The 18,304-nt window shown below is 34.2% G+C and overlaps 1 protein-coding gene across 1 annotated transcript; it reads left to right on the forward strand.

Moving 5' to 3' along the window:
* The first annotated feature begins 2,121 nt into the window (after positions 1 to 2,121).
* On the forward strand, positions 2,122 to 13,060 carry LOC135834018 (pickpocket protein 28-like). Its single transcript, XM_065347857.1, has 8 exons — positions 2,122 to 2,127; positions 2,236 to 2,381; positions 3,466 to 3,676; positions 3,890 to 4,160; positions 4,268 to 4,327; positions 4,883 to 5,006; positions 5,087 to 5,226; positions 12,918 to 13,060. The coding sequence occupies exons 1-8, from the start codon at positions 2,122 to 2,124 to the stop codon at positions 13,058 to 13,060; spliced, it is 1,101 nt and encodes a 366-aa protein (XP_065203929.1).
* Positions 13,061 to 18,304: the final 5,244 nt, after the last annotated feature.

Genomic DNA, 18,304 nt, shown 5'->3' on the forward strand with positions numbered 1-18,304 from the left:
AACTACCTATCTAGTTGAAGAAAAACATACTAGGTGACAGGTTAATAGGATTGATTGAGGCAAAGAATTGTTAATAGCCGGTGTCTTTGAAAGTGTGTACTTATACAGAGGGAAACCAAATGTTGAGGTGTTGCCAAATTTTCTCGAAGACAGATCGCCAATCCATTTCAAATCGCTCAAAATCACAACCTTAGGCTATAGATCATTTGGACATTTCAAGATATTTTTCATCTCAAAAAATGCACAGTGGGAAGGTATTTTTGGTCAAACAATAGGTACAAGATCAAAACTTTGCTAAAAAAAACAATGTTCAAGAGACCAAAAAATTGCATTTTTGTGAGAAATCCCAAATCACAATGTTTTTCTAAAGGCTCTGGATCGGCTGAAAATGGTGACACTTGGGTTCAAAAGATCGAATGATATCAGATTTTTAAAATAATTTCGTGAATTAAAAAAAATTACACATTTTCTGCATTTGAAAAAACACATTTTTTGCTTCAAAAAATGACACATTCCTTGTGTCATAAAATGACACATTTTTAGTGCCAAAATGACACATTTTAGTGCCAAAAATGACACTTTTAGTGCCAAAAATGACACATTTTAGTGCCAAAAATGGCACTTTTAGTGCCAAAAATGGCACTTTTTAGTGCCAAAAATGACACATTTTCAGTGCCAAAAATGACACATTTTTCAGTGCCAAAAATGACACATTTTTCAGTGCCAAAAATGACACATTTTCAGTGCCAAAAATGACACATTTTCAGTGTCAAAAATGACACGTTTTTGATGCCAAAAATGACACATTTTCAGTGTCAAAAATGACACGTTTTTGATGCCAAAAATGACACATTTTTGGTGCCAAAAAATGACACATTTTTGGTGCCAAAAATGACACATTTTTGGTGCCCAAAAAATGACACATTTTTGGTGCCCAAAAAATGACACATTTTTGGTGCCAAAAAATGCACATTTTTGGTGCCAAAAAATGACACATTTTTGGTGCCAAAAAATGACACATTTTTTGTCAAAAAAGACACATTTTTGTGTTTTAATCTATTTTATTGCTTGTCTCTCAAAACAAAACGCCACGCGCCAGTCCTTCAACATTTCAGACCTTGACCCTACAATTTCTGACAACATCAAACTGATGGAAAACATTTTTAAATTCATCAAATAAATCAATCTTTCATACCAATAGACTAATTCCTCGAACCTGGCCGTAAAAATCCTGGCAATTATATGCGTCTAGTATACAAAAAATGTAAAAAAATTAACGCATTTTTGTGTTTCCAAAAAAGTGCACATTTTAGTGTTTTAAAAAAGTGGCACATTTTTGTGTTTCAAAAGTGACACATTTTTGTGTTTCAAAAGTGACACATTTTTGTGTTTCAAAAGTGACACATTTTTGTGTTTCAAAAGTGACACATTTTTGTGTTTCAAAAGTGACACACTTCTGTGTTTTAAAAATTAACACATTTTTTGTTTTTTAAAAATTGCACATTTTTGTGTTTCAAAAAGTAACACATTTTGTGTGTTTTTGAAAACATGACGCATTTTTGTTTTTTAAAAAAAGTGAGCGACACATATTTGTGTTGAAAAAGGTAACAAATTTTTGTGTTTCAAAAAAGTAACACATTTTTGTATTTTTTTAAAAAAAAGTAACACATCTTTGTGTTTTACAAATTGACACATTTTTGCGTTTTTTAAAAGAGACACACTTTTGTGTTTTAAAAATGCATTACATTTTTGTGTTTTGAAAATTGACACATGTTCGTGTGTAAAAAAATGACACATTTTTGTGTTTTGAAAATTGACACATTTTTGTGTTTCAAAAAAGTGACACATTTTTGTGCTTCAAAAAGTGACACATTTTTGTGCTTCAAAAAAGTGACACATTTTTTGTTTTTAAAAAGTGACACATTTTTGTGTTTGAAAAAAGAGCACATTTTTTTTGTTTTAAAAAATGACATGTTTTTTACTTTAAAAATTACAAATTTTTTGCTTTCAAATGAGCGTTATTTCAAGTCAATTTTACATTCACCTGAAACGATTTCTTCCCGATTGGGATGCCTTAAAAAATGCCCCTTTCTCCAAGTTTTTATTATTCTCGAAATAATTATGAAAGTATCCCAATTTGGGATCCATCGTCCAACAGAAAATGATTGAATCTGTTCACATCTGATTAGATTCAACATTCCTTGGTTCTAATTCGATCTGACCAGATCTAATCAGATTTATGCTTTCACCGGATTAGGCCTAATTCAAACCTTATCAGATCCGATATGGGAGAGGTGGTTGGATCTGACCAGATCTGAATATGGAACTGATCAGACCAAACCGAGCCAGATCAGATCAGATACGAACATTCCTCACATTCAGTTAGATCTAATCATAGTATATGTAGTTTTGATTGGATTATATGTTTATTCAATCCTGATCAGATGAAATCATTTTCCCCTGACTGTACAAAACATCGTAACTCAATAACCTCATCAAGAAGTAGTTTATCATACCATTATTAAGTAACTAACCCAAGAAACAGTACCATCACAATACCTACTTACTTATCTTTTTACGGTCTTGAATTGAGATGGCTTCGTCACGTTCAATGAACCTGAATTCGCAAGAAATCACTCATAATCTCATTGGTGAAAAATAATACATATGAATTGAAATTGAATAGCTTTTTTTTGATTCATTTTTGAATTTGTGACCATCATTAGAATTTTTAGAATAGGTGAATAAATTCGCTCAAGATAGATACTTTTTGAAGTTGAATTCACCAGGGCAAGCAAAGTAAAAAAAAAAAAAATTAAAAAAAAACGAATTAATGACTTGCTCTGCTGTAGAAAAAAACTTATACTGAACTCTTTTAGTGTCATATTTAGGTACCCACCTGTTTAAACATGTTTTTGCTTTTTCTATACGTAAAAATAAAAATCCACCCAACCTAATTAACAGAATTATACAGTCCACTACAAAATATAAACGTTAAGCAACCCTATACACACGTGTATTAATTTACGTAAAAACTGAAAAAGAAAAATAAGGGTTGTGCAGAAACTGAATTAATATACAACCGTAATTGTCAGCTCAACTTCTTAGCAATTTATGTTTTTTATTTTTAATATTTTAAACACCCATTTATAATCTCGATAAATTCTCATTTTATTAACTTCCTTTTGTACCATTAAGTACCTCAAACAGCTACACTATACACAGTGCAATACTATAAATTCAACAGTGTTAGCCAGGAAGAATATAAGGGGGATTTCCAGAATCTTTTGGACAGTTTAAAATATTATAATAGACCTAATTTTTCATTTAGTATTTCGACAAATTAAATGCTTCACGTTTTAAAGCCTATATACAAGGGTTCCACTTTATAAATTATTTTAATATTCGAGTCGGTGTAAGTAATACGAATAAAACAGCTAGAAACTCGTTTTTTATTATTTCCAGGGTACGATTTTACAGTAAATTAAATTCGTGGTCTAAAAGAAGCAAAGTAAAATGGACTCCTGAATTCGGATACAACGGAGAGCCTCAGAAAGCATTCGATATACCATTCAGAACAGCTGGAACTGGAAGTTTGCACGCTTTGACCATGCATTTGGAAACAAACCCCGAAGATTATACTCAACAATGTAATTTAGGCAGTCGAGGGTACACGGTAAGTGATACAAATCTATCCAGGAGTAGCCTCTCCTTTCACCAGTAGCATAGGCAACTCACCTTGAATTCATCGATGCATGTTTGCTTGCTTGCCCCGTGAAGTAGGAAAGTGTTGGTTTCCATGTGATTGATAAAAAAAAGAAAGAGACTAGTCTTACTTGGGACACTCTGTATAATCTAGACCAGACTGACTTGAGACTTACCATTTCAGATCCTCATGAATAGTCCAGCTCAATTACCATCATCATCAAATATCAAACTCGGCGTCGGTGGAAGTTCTTACCACTGGGTTACAGTTCTACCGAGGAAACTTCGAACATCCACAGATGTCGGATTATGGGCACCGGAAAAACGCGGTTGTTATTATTACAACGAGCGAGAATTACTTTTTTTCCGACTCTATACTCAAGTGAACTGTGATATAGAATGCGAAAGTAATTACTCATTGAAAACATGCGGTTGTGTAGCCTATTATCATCCAAGTAAGTATTTTTCCTTGCAACTTTCGATACACTTAGTCCTACCCTCCGCCCCTTGCCTTTGCCTTTAAAAAACCCAAACGAGTTTAAAATTCGGATCGATATTACAGGAACATTATTCACACCTGTTTGCGGATCCAACAAAATGGATTGCATCGAAGACTCGTTGAGTGAGTAAATTTCGCGACACGATTTTTAATTTATTACTTTATATTCCGTCATTGTCGAGGGATAAATAAATGACGAAACCAGAACAAAAGCTAGCGTGAAATTTGAACGAAAGCGAAAAAAATATTTACCGCGAAACGTCTTTAATAAAGTAAAAAGGACTTGGCAGTTTTCTCTACTGAGAAGTTTTCTAATATCAGAATGAAAATCATGAATACAACACAGAAGTCGTAAAAAGGCACGGCAAGTAACGACTTTTCAGATATTTCTCTTCTGCGTGTTGTAGCTGTAGCTGTAGCTCCAGTTAGAAAATTGAAATAACATATTTTTCTTTGTGTGCTATGTACTATGTACACGCGTACCTTGATGAGAAAACTTTTTTAAAAGCTAAATATAAAGTCGACAAATACGCAGATACTGCGGTAATAGGTGTAAAGCTTTCGCGCACGCTGATGTACAGATGCTTATAAATAGGTGTAGAACTTCTTGTTAAATACGAGAAAAACATAATCAACGGATTGTTATTCTTCGATGTATACCTATTGTTCCTTTCGCAGCGAGATTTGCTGAAATTTACACCGAAAATCAAGGCGAATGCGGTTGTTTACCTACTTGCACCCAATTCGATTACGAGAGCGATGTTATGTCGATGGATGTAGCTGCAAGATTAAGATCACAAAAGTACGTAGGTACCTACATCTTGAAGTTAGCTAGGATGCTGTACGAGTTATTAACGAAGTTCAAATGTTCATCTTTTATAGAAATAGGAATAAGCAGTCGGCGAAGAATAAAGGAAAAGAAAATGGTACGACGGAATATTCCATAGTTTCGTTCACGTATCAGAATCGAGATACTTTGGGGTTCGTACGCGATGGAAAATATGGAATCACTGATTTTCTGGGTAAGTACTGTAAGTAGGATATGTTTGACTTAGGTCTATTCGTAGACATTGTTGATATGGTTTATAAGATAACATTATCTACTCCGCATCAAGCGCATTCAATCTGCCAAGTACATGATATACACATTACACGTGGTAGATGATTTTAACTTCCATTAAACGCTTAAACCGAAATCTACCCACACCTACCTAGACTTACATATAAATGTTTTTGGAGTGAAATATAAAATGTGCCCATCATCGTTAGATTGAGCGTACCTACTCGTATATCTATAGGTTGAATATCCTAACCAATGGTTCAATAATTAGAAGGAACTGAACTCTTAAATGATTGGCTGGTTCATACTGGTCCAAAAATGCACTCCAGCTGGTGTCAGCTTGGAAATCATCTCTAATGTAAAAAAAAAAACACTCGCTCATTTAGCGTGAGGAGACCGACTTTTCTTTGAATAAAAATTTTTTACGAACGAATTAATTCACTTTTTTTGAAACATTTGTACAACAATTGATCTGTTTACAATCGAATCGAATCATTTACGAACAATTGGCGATTAAGTATTGATTGATTTCTCGGTGAATCATTCGATTGATTTGTAGGTGAATCATTCGCGAACTGGAACTATGTAGTTGATCAATACATCAATAGTTACTATATAATTCACGAAAGAATTGATTCGTATAAGGGACTCGATCGCGAACGAATCGATTCGTATTAGTGACTCGTTCGCGAACAAATTTATTCGTATTAGTGACTCATTTGTAAGCGAATCGATTCATTTGCTCAATTTTTGGTGAATCATTCACGAACGAATTGAATTATTTTTTGTGAATCATTCGCAAACGAATTTAATTAATTTTTGTGAATCATTCGCCAACGAATTGATTCGTATAAGTGACTCGTTCGCGAACGAATCGATTCGTATGAGTGACTCGTTCGCGAACGAATCGATTCGTATGAGTGACTCGTTCGCGAACGAATCGATTCGTATGAGTGACTCGTTCGCGAACGAATCGATTCGTATGAGTGACTCGTTCGCGAACGAATTGATTCGTATGAGTGACTCGTTCGCGAACAAATCGATTCGTAAAAGTGACTCGTTCGTGAACGAATCGATTCGTATTAGTTACTCATTTGCGAGCGAATCGATTCATTTACTCAATTTTTGGTGAATCATTCACGAACGAATTGAATCATTTTTTTGTGAATCATTCGCAAACGAATTTAATTGATTTTTGTGAGTCATTCGTCAACGAATTGATTCGTATAAGTGATTCGTTCGCGAACGAATTGATTCGTATAAGGGACTCGATCGCGAACGAATCGATTCGTATTAGTGACTCATTTGCGAACGAATCGATTCGTATTAGTTACTCATTTGCGAACGAATCGATTCGTATTAGTTACTCATTTGCGAGCGAATCGATTCATTTACTCAATTTTTGGTGAATCATTCACGAACGAATTGAATCATTTTTGGTGAATCATTCACGAAGGAATTGATCCGTATAAGTGACTCGTTCGCGAACGAATCGATTCGTATAAGTGACTCTTTCGCGAACGAATCGATTAGTAAAAGTGATTCGTTCGCGAACAAATCGATTCGTAAAAGTGACTCGTTCGCGAACGAATCGATTCATATTAGTGACTCATTTACGAACGAATCGATTCATTTGCTCAATTGTTGGTGTATACTGTATCATTCACGAACGAATTAAATTATTTCTTGTGAATCATTTGCCAACGAATTCAATTGTTTTTTATGAATCATTCGCCAACGAATTGATTCGTATAAGTGACTCGTTCGCGAACGAATCGATTCGTATAAGTGACGCGTTCGCGAATGAATCGATTTATTCGCTCAATTTTTGGTGAATCATTCACGAACGAATTGAGCTTTTTTTTGTGAATCATTCGCAAACGAATTGATTTGTATAAGTGACTCGTTCGCGAACGTATCGATTCGTGAGTAATTTACCCAAAAATTACCAGTAAGCAGTAACTTACCTAAAAATTGCTAGTAATTTACCCAGATATTATCAGCATTTACCCAGAAACTACCAGTAACTCACCCAGAAATTACCAGTATTTTACTTTACCCAAAAAAACCAGTGATTTACCCAGAAATTACCAGTTTTACCCAGAAATCACCAGTAATTTACCCTGAAATTACCTGTAATTTACCCAGAAAATACCTGTAATTTACCCAGAAATTACCTGTAATTTACCCAGAAATTACAAGTAATTTACCATTATTTTACCATTAATTTACCATAAAATTACCTGTAATTTACCATAAAATTACCTGTAATTTACCATAAAATTACCTGTAATTTACCATAAAATTACCTGTAATTTACCATAAAATTACCTGTAATTTACCATAAAATTACCTGTAATTTACCATAAAATTACCTGTAATTTACCATAAAATTACCTGTAATTTACCATAAAATTACCTGTAATTTACCATAAAATTACCTGTAATTTACCAACAAATTACCTGTAATTTATCATAAAATTACCTGTAATTTACCATAAAATTACCTGTAATTTACCAAAAAATTACAAGTATTTTACCTTTACCAAAAAATTACAAGTAATTTACCCAAAAAATTACAAGTAATTTACCCAAAAAATTACAAGTAATTTACCCAAAAAATTACAAGTAATTTACCCAAAAAATTACAAGTAATTTACCCAAAAAAATTTATGTTTCCAAACAATTACCAGTGATTTTACCAAGAAAATTACCATCAGTAATCAATATTGCGAATTGAGTACTCAATCAATTTTTTTCAATTTTTCAAGTTCGTAGGTATGTTACACTCAAAACTGTCCCAATTTTTTTCGTTGATGTCAGAAATCGGTCAGTTTTGCAAATTTTATAGAAGTTTGACACAGGTAATGTTGAGAATTTGTTGATTTTTTTCCTAGCTCTTTGAAGCCATGCGAAGTGTTGTGAAACTAGATTCAAGCTATGAAAAAAAAAAATAAATGAGCTGGAAAAAAACTAAAGAAGCAGTGGCGTGCACAGAGTTGAAAGATTACCGGGCATTTTTCATTCATGACGATACCACCACCACCCCCCCCCCCAGCCAATTTTTTTTCAAGTCAAATACGAAACTAGAAGTTTTAGGGAGGGGCAGGGTCGAGCGGAAATTTTCCAACTGATTTGGAAAAAATACTTATTTTGCCAAGAAAATAGTCAATTTTTAAAGTGAAATAAGAAACAAAAATTGACAATTTTGCTGATTGAAGTAGTATTCAATTCAGATTTATGACTGTTGATGAAAGTTATCATTAAAATAAAAAAATATTTAGAAGCTTTAATGTTAGATTGTGGAAAAGAGAAACAATAGACCCGAGCGAAGCGAGGAAAAACATGTGAAAATTCGTATTTCTGGATGTGAAAAAACATTGTTTTTTATATTGTGATGAGTTCATTTTTTTGGCTTTAGAATATTCTAGAATTTGAATAATGGCTTTTTTTTTAATTTTAAAAAAGAAAACTAAGTGAATGGACCCGAACAAAACGAGAGCTGAAGTTTTTTAAAATTTGCCTCATTTAAGAAGTAAACTATTTGGTATTTTTTTAAACAAAAAGTAAATTTTTCCACCTTGGTCTCTTCAAAAGGTGAAAAAATATTAAAATTATTCAGCCCGAGCGAAGCGAGGGCAAAAGCTTTCAAAAATTTCTGATTCAAGTTCCAAAAAATGAGGTTTCTTTGTTAATTTACCAAGATAAATCTTGCGACTGATTTCGTCTATGCCAGAAGTTGATTATCAGCTTGTGACTGAAAACCTTATACTTACAATTAGTCACTTGTTTTAAATTTTTTTTCAACATTTTTAAAAAATGTCAATTTGTAGGTAAACATTTTTCAATAAGAAAAGCCTTTCAGTTTCATGAAGTACATATTTCTTTTTGCAAATTGAGCATTCAAAGTGTTTTAAGTTTTGAGTAGGTATAGAATGAAAAATCTGTTTTTTTTTTTTTTTTTTTGTTGAAATGATTGAATAATCAAAATTTTAACCAGCTTAGCACTGATGTGGTAGGTAAGTAATGTACAATGTATCAAAAAATTTTGAAAAACTAGTGGATCCCCTCGGGAAAAAAATGAAAATTTTGCATTTTTCATATGCTCAATATGGGTACCTATTTCTGGAATTTTTCTGTTTAATTTTCACACTTTTATTATTTAAAGTTGTGAAAGTAGAATCATGAAGGGCCCGAGCGAAGCGAGGGCAAACGCTTTTCAAAATTTGGGGTTTGAAGAATCAGAACAACTGTAATTTTGATGTGAAATTCTAGTTTTTTCATCACTCACTCAGTGGCGGACTGGGTCGGTTTGGGGCCCCTGGGGGATGCACCGAATGGGGCCTCCAAAATTTTTCCCTCCCCCCTTATGAATCTTTCTCGGTCTGTTTTTCCTCAGGTTTGGATACTTGAATGTAAGCTGTTCGAATCATTTTTGCTTTAGTTTGTTTATTCAATATTTATTATGTATGTATCTAATAGCAAAAAAGAGGCGATTTTTTGAAGGGGGAGGACAAGGCAGAAATTTGCCATAAGAAAAAAATATTAAGTATGCCGAATTAAATGACAACTTTTTAAAGCGAAATAAAAGATGAAATGACGATTTTGTCAATTGATATGTGTAATTCATATTTGGGCTTATGAAAAATTCTTATTTCCCTTCTGAATTTATGAAAGTTTCAAAAATGTATTTTTTTTTTTTGGATTAGAGAAGGAATAGAAATTGACCCGAGCAGAGCGAGCGCGAAAGCTTTTAAAACTTTATACTTCGCGAGGTAAAAACGATGTTATTGAAAAATTTGTTCACTTTTTGAGTTTTTTTTGAGCTCAAAATTTTAGAACTTCAATGATTGTTTTTTAAAAATTTCAAATTTGAAAATGAAAAGCAAACAGGTCTAGAGCGGAGTGAGAGCAAAAGCTAATTTCGAGAAATGGAAAAACAACGTTTTTTGAGGTGAAAAGTGTTTTTTTTTTATAGAAAATTTCTTGAAATTTGAATACCTACTTAATAGATTTTTGAAAGTTCGATCTAAATTTGAAAAAAAAACACACAAGCCCAAGCGAAGTATAAGGACAGAAAATTTCAAAAATTTGTATTTTGAGTGGGAAAACCAATGTTTTTTGTGGTGACTGATGCGTTTATTTTTTTGATCACACAATTTCACAATTTGAATTATATCTAGGTATGTACTAAAATTGAAAATTTAGATTGTTAAAGAGAATTGAAGAAACTGGCCCGAGCGAAGCGAGGGCAAACGCTCACAAAAACTTTCGTTGGAGAAAGTCCAAATATCATATTCTTTTGGTTTAGAAATGGCCCCGGGGGCCACTTGGTGTTTTGGGGCATCTGGCGATTCCGAATTTTCAAAATATGGATGAGAGAGATATAATACCCCCTAAACCCCCTTAAATCCGCCCCTAGACTGTCTGATCACTTTTCAAAATTGTTATGAAATACAACATTTACCCATTATTTTTCTTATTCAAGTTATATCTTATTTAATATATGTAATTATGTATAGAGAGGTACCTAGGTACTATTCTATGGTGAGTGTATGCAGCAATTATCAACTTGCTGTGTCTAGTGAATTCAACGATTTATTTCAAGATAAATTTTTCTTCTGTTTCCTACAATTTTTTTATGAACTCATTAAATATCTGCCCACTACCACTACCACCACCACCCCCCCCCCAAAACTTTACCGGGCATTTGCCCGGTAAAGTATTCGTATGCACGCCACTGTAAAGAAGTCCTTAAAGGAAAGGAGCTTTGAAAATAAGAATCAGCTCAAAGCAAAAAAATACAAAGCTAGTCACCTCAATAATTTCCAAAACAAAATAAATAGGTACCTAGATGGTAGAAAGATACGTGAAGTACATCTCTTTTTCTCTCTCCTTCTCCACGTGTTCTCCTGGGTTTCAATTCAAAACCTAACATGAAATTTGACATTGAAAATGGATTTAAGCGACCTCAAAAGCACATTCATTTCAATTGGTACCCATAAATAGAAAAATTAAAATGTCTAAAAATAGGTACACAACTTCCCTCTTCCTCTCTGGGCTTCCATTGAAAGTCTGGGATGAAATTCAACGCTGAAAACGGATGCAACGTCCTCAAATATTTCAATATCCATACTAATAATTTAAAATTTTCACTAGCCAGCCCTTTCTGGGACTCAGTTTTGGGTAATAAGATCAAATTGGGTACCTATATATTGAAAACGTATCCTTCGATTTCAAAAACCTTAGGTATGATATTTATGTTCCAAATCGTCTTACGCCGTGCAAAGAACCCCAGCTCCGGATGTTAGAAAAATCCAAACGCTATAAAAATTAACCCAAACTTTCTTCACTTGTTTGTTTATTTTTACGAGTATTTTCGTTCCCACGCTTTCCGTTTATCAAATGTATTCTATATGTACGTTTCTCTCCACAACCATTTCAAGTAGGAAGTGAAAAAATTGTAGAAACATATTTCAAACGATTCTATTTATCATTTTCCCCCAACTTTTAGGAAAAACTTTTACGTCCAGTTTTCAAAAACGTTTCTGTATTTTATCTCAATTCACCAAGACGAGACGCACTGTATAGAAAATATGTCCCAATTTCCCTGTGTGCTAATCTATCACCAACAGTTTCACATAATGACCCATCTACGTGTTCAACTCCTACATATCGTACGACATAATATTTGAGCCTCGTTTGGCACACTTTTACCAATTTTCAACGAAAGGAAAGATAAAATAAATACTCGTAACATATTCTTGTGTAGTACATAGGTAGGTAGGTAGGTAGGTACTCATTTAAATATATTATTTTTGACTCGGACACAACTGGACATTTAAAGGCACGTGACTTTCAAAAAAGGTACCACTGTACGTCTTCATCGTCCTTTAAGTTGTATCCTTCCTCGTTAATATGATGTGCTAAATTGTCAGATTACAAACGACGACGTTTCAAATACCATGACACATGACAAAAGAACACGTGTACCTACAATATAATTCGTTTGCAAAATAAAATAACCGTTTGTTCGGTTCGAATTGATTGCATTTTTCAAATTATAGTTAACATCTCTCGAGAGATAGAAGCAATGTGCTATGGTGGCATCAATCCATTAAACCAACGCCATATTTGGGTGTATCCTTTTTAAACGAAATTTCGCCAACTTGATGATGTTGGTCCCACGTATATAGCCTATTTTCAAGACGGGTCGAATGATGAACGGCAAAAGTTACACGTGACGTTAATCAAATAAAAAGACAAATGCTCGAAGAAAATTTATTATTTCGCTGATAAACTGTAGAATAAAAAAAAAAAAAAAAATACGAAAAAACTTCACCCCCGAAAGAAAAAAACCACACAAACTAGCAAAAAAGTATACCCAACTTCATCGTTGATTATATAACATTTTTCGACGGGTGAATAAGTGGCTTTTGTGGTAGATGCTTTTAAGCTATTATTCTATATAACAAGTTAGCTACTATACGGTTGATTCGTCAGAGCATATAATGATATCTTTGATATATCCACAATATCATAACTATGGAAAGTTTAAATTATTCTATTATAGTTTTATTACTACATCAGCTATATGTACGATCGTATCGTAAAATTTCATCGCTGTAATCATGTGAAATTGAATTGTTTCAGGCAACTTGGGAGGTATAGCTGGATTATTTTTAGGTTTCAGTTGGATCAGTATTTTAGAACTAACCTATTTCGTTTTTTTACGACCACTGGCTAATGCTCGATTAAGATATTTAACTCGCGTTCAACAGCAGCATTTGCAATAATTTAATACCAAAGATTTACAATATTGTTAGTTTTATCTCTTACCTATAATAATATTACTTAGATAAGCATTGTTTATAATTTTAATAAACGTCTCGTGTATTAGGGTGGGTGCATTTTGTAGTACAAATAACGTTGGTGGGGTACCATATTCCAAGTTAAAACTTATTAAATCAATCATATCTTTCATTGTTGTCTACGACGAGAGAATTTATAAAACAAATAAGTTCGCAAATTATTCGATTATTTTAATAAGATAATACGACAGAGAGTATCGTGAGTTGGCGTAGAATCCTTTATCGTAATATAGAATCTTGGAATTCAAACTTAATTACAAGTTTATTATTATTATTTTGACGGTATAATCGTTCGAGTGTACGTCTTTAGTCAGAGACAGTTGGCTGATGATAAATTTAATAAGTTTATAAGGTTCTCTCAATAGCGAACGAGAAAACGAGAACGTATATACGTAAATTGTTGAAACAAAATACTTACATAATGCGGAGAATAGGAAACGAGTCACTTGATACCTAATGCGAGTTTCCATATTACTTCTTAGCTCCGAAGGGGAGCGAATTGCTACACGAATGGGGCAAACGTGTGCTCCGAACAAATGAAACAAAATCGAGTTTTGCGGCTACTTAGCAAACAAATAGCGAACAAAAGTGTATGGAATTGGTTCCATAAAATATTATAAATGATTTCCAAAATGCGATGCGTAATTTTGAAATTGCTCTGGAAATTTCTTGGCTGCAGCGTAATTAAAATTACACAATCGATATTTTGGCACGAAGAGTGTTTCAATTTTGGCAACAACCAGAGAGTATAGGTTTAATTGGTAGGTATTCTCAAGCTAGATCGAACCAGCAGGTAGGTAGGTATTGCATTTTACCAAAGTAGGTATTTCGATGGTATTACTGGTATAGTTTTTTTTTCCTATGTTGGTTCCATCCATTTAGTTAGAATGAAATTGAAAAGAGAACCCGTGTTTCCGACAACCTTTGTTTAAATAAGTTGGATTTTTTTACATTTATGTAAATTATGAACTATGAACGAATAAATAATGAAAATACGACTACCGGCTGTGTATCTCTTCCAAGTTGTACGATAAAATATTCACCGCGAATAAAAAGTATACTTTCGTTTGGCAATTTTTCAACACTGTACCGAGTCTCGAGTCGAATTAATTTCATTTCAACTCGTCCTCTCAAGTTTTAAACGGTACTGGAGAAAAAATACCCTGGGTTAATTTCATCGTCGCGACCACGAAAAAAACTTTAGAACCGTTTAGAAAGTTAACTGTACCTCTACCTATCTCTATCGAATATATAACTGACCAAAAAATCGACGACTTGTGAAGGTTCGCAAGTTGAAAAATGATACGACCAAACAATAGCTCTTACTTAAATATCAATTTATATACGTTTCAATAGTATGTAAAGGTATAGGTACCTACAATTCTAGGTTTGTCTTTGAATGCTAGTTCGACGATTAATTTTACCTACGTCTAACGCGTGTTTCTTGAACCAGGTAAAGCGATACCTACCTATCTTTATACCGAGCGAGTCTAGCTTGGAATATTTTCCAAATTATTTCCAAACACGGAGCTGTATAAATTACAGATTTTTCATTTTCAACCCAACCAAGCGAAAGTTTCACTTTCAACGGTTTTTTTACCTTCCTTCTCTACTTTTTTTTTTTTTTTAGACTTACTTGCCGAATTTTCGATGTTCGAAACGCATTTAGGCTTTTAGAGAGATGAACGTTTTAACCGCGAATATAACACACGCTTTTATAGGTTGCTTTTATCAACAAAATGTAGCCATTGTAATATTTTATTTAATATAGCCTACAAATTATTCGGTAATTACGTCGGTGCTAATGTAATTAATGTGCGAGAATTTTTAAAGCCAGATCAGTTCAGATTATCTATATTGTGTTGGAAAAATTATCATTTTAACGTGTAGGTAAGGTTGGTTGTAACAAAAAGTGGTAAAATAAATTTTGGCTCGAGAAAAAAATTGTGTTTTTTTTAGAAAATTTTACGCATGTAGGTATATAGAATATAAAAGTTTCGGGTGTCTGGATTATAAACTGTTCTAATTTAAACATTTCATATGCATTTTTCGCTCAGCGTCGTCATTTTTGAGGCGGATTAATTTGTTTGAATAGTGATGTGAAGGGAGAGATCGTGACCAATGAGTTTGAATTAATCATACATGACGCTGAAATCGATATTTATTTTGTCGATTTCAGGGTTATAGTAGGAAAATACGTAAGACTTCGTTTGGCTACAAAGTAGTGGCACTGGCGTGCATCTAGGATGACTCCTGAAAAAAAAGTATCGGAGGCATTCAGTGAAGATGTTTACTTTGAGTTGAAAGTCACATAGAAAAAATTTCTACTTCGCAGGCTTCTCTGGTGGAGAAATATAGACTCAGCAAATTGACAATTCAATTCAACCAGGCTTGTAAGACAGCTCGGGTTATGGGTTACTCCAAAATCAAGGTCACGGTGTCTGTTTCAAACACTGGTTTTAAACAGTGTCTGTCACTACCACTCGTTTTTTACTTGGGTTTGAACACCACCCACTGATTTAAATGGCATGAGTCTCTCCCACTGCTTCTTACTTGGATTTGTATCTACCACTGCTTTTTACATGGGTTTGAACACACCCACTGATTAAAATGGTGTCTGTCACTACCACAGGTTTTTTACTAGTGTTTGAACACACACCCACTAATTTGAATGGTGTCTGTTACTACCACTGGTTTTAAACAGTGTCTGTCACAAACACTGGTTTTAAGCAGTGTGTGTCACAAACACTGCTTTTATCAAATGTCTGTAACAAACACTGGTTTCCATCGGTATCTGTCACAAACACTGGTTTCAAACAGTGTCTGTAACTACCACAGGTTTTAGACAGTGTGTGTCACAAACACTGGTTTCAAACAGTGTCTGTAACTACCACAGGTTTTAGACAGTGTGTGTCACAAACATTGGTATTATCAAGTGTGTGTCACAAACACTGGTTTCAAACAGTGTCTGTCAATACCACTGATTTCAAAGAATGTCTGTTTCAAACACTGGTTTTATCAAGTGTCTGTCACAAACACTGGTTTCAAACAGTGCTGATTTCAAAGAATGTCTGTTTCAAACACTGGTTTTATCAAGTGTCTCTCACAAACACTGGTTTCAAACTGTTTCTGTCACTTCCACTGGTTTTAAACTGTGTAGGTCACAAACACTGGTTTTATCAAGTGTCTGTAACAAACACTGGTTTTAAACAGTGTCTGTCACAAACACTGGTTTTAAGCAGTGTGTGTCACAAACACTGGTTTCCATCGGTGTCTGTCACAAACACTGGTTTCAAACAGTGTCTGTAACTACCACAGGTTTTAGACAGTGTGTGTCACAAACATTGGTATTATCAAGTGTGTGTCACAAACACTGGTTTCAAACAGTGTCTGTCAATACCACTGATTTCAAAGAATGTCTGTTTCAAACACTGGTTTTATCAAGTGTCTGTCACAAACACTGGTTTCAAACAGTGCTGATTTCAAAGAATGTCTGTTTCAAACACTGGTTTTATCAAGTGTCTCTCACAAACACTGGTTTCAAACTGTTTCTGTCACTTCCACTGGTTTTAAACTGTGTAGGTCACAAACACTGGTTTTATCAAGTGTCTGTAACAAACACTGGTTTTAAACAGTGTCTGTCACAAACACTGGTTTTAAGCAGTGTGTGTCACAAACACTGGTTTCCATCGGTGTCTGTCACAAACACTGGTTTCAAACAGTGTCTGTAACTACCACAGGTTTTAGACAGTGTGTGTCACAAACATTGGTATTATCAAGTGTGTGTCACAAACACTGGTTTCAAACAGTGTCTGTCAATACCACTGATTTCAAAGACTGTCTGTTTCAAACACTGGTTTTATCAAGTGTCTGTCACAAACACTGGTTTCAAACAGTGTCTGTCACTACCACTGGTTTTAAGCAGTGTGTGTCACAAACACTAGTTTTAAGCAGTGTGTGTTACAAACACTAGTTTTAAGCAGTGTGTGTCACAAACACTGGTTTCAAACAGTGTCTGTAACTACCACAGGTTTTAGACAGTGTGTCTCACAAACACTGGTTTTAAACAGTGTGTGTCATAAACACTGGTTTCAAACAGTGTCTGTCAACACCACTGATTTCAAAGAATGTCTGTTTCAAACACTGGTTTTATCAAGTGTCTGTTTCAAGCACTGGTTTTATCAAGTGTCTGTCACAAACACCGGTTTCAAACAGTGTATGTCACTACCACTGGTTTTAAGCAGTGTGTGTCACAAACACTGGTTTTAAGCAGTGTGTGTCACAAACACTGGTTTTATCAAGTGTCTGTAACAAACACTGGTTTCCATCGGTGTCTGTCACAAACACTGGTTTCAAACAGTGTCTGTAACTACCACAGGTTTTGGACAGTGTGTGTCACAAACATTGGTATTATCAAGTGTCTGTCACAAACACTGGTTTCAAACAGTCTCTGTCAATACCACTGATTTCAAAGAATGTCTGTTTCAAACACTGGTTTTATCAAGTGTCTCTCACAAACACTGGTTTCAAACTGTTTCTGTCACTACCACTGGTTTTAAACTGTGTATGTCACAAACACTGGTTTTATCAAGTGTCTGTAACAAACACTGGTTTTAAACAGTGTCTGTCACAAACACTGGTTTCAAGCAGTGTCTGTTCCAAACACTGGTTTTAAACAGTGTAACTACCACAGGTTTTAGACAGTGTGTGTCACAAACATCGGTTTTATCAAGTGTCTTTCACAAACACTGGTTTTAAACAGTGTCTGTCAATACCACTGATTTCAAAGAATGTCTGTTTCAAACACTGGTTTTATCAAATGTCTGTAACAAACACTGGTTTCCATCAGTATCTGTCACGAACACTGGTTTTTTACTTGAGTTTGAAGACACCCACTGATTTAAACAGTGTCTGTCACTACCACTGATTTCAAACAGAGTCTGCTTCAAACACTGGTTCTATCAACTGTCTGTAACCAAAACTGGTTTCAATCAGTGTCTGTCACAAACACTGGCTTTAAACAGTGTCTGTCACTGCCACTGATTTCAAACAGTGTCTGTTGCAAACACTAGTTTCATCAAGTGTCTGTAACAAACACTTGTTTCAATCAGTATCTGTCACAAACACTGGTTTTAAGCAGTGTCTGTCACTGCCACGCGTTTTAAACTG

This window comes from Planococcus citri, chromosome 2 (assembly GCF_950023065.1).
Source record: "Planococcus citri chromosome 2, ihPlaCitr1.1, whole genome shotgun sequence".
Classification (NCBI taxonomy): Eukaryota; Metazoa; Arthropoda; class Insecta; order Hemiptera; family Pseudococcidae; genus Planococcus; species Planococcus citri.

Coding starts and splice junctions, on each gene's coding strand:
- LOC135834018 (XM_065347857.1), top strand. Junction 2,382..3,465: donor ACGAACATTCCTCACATTCA/GTTAGATCTAAT, acceptor TATTATTTCCAG/GGTACGATTTTACAGTAAAT. Junction 5,007..5,086: donor GCAAGATTAAGATCACAAAA/GTACGTAGGTAC, acceptor CATCTTTTATAG/AAATAGGAATAAGCAGTCGG.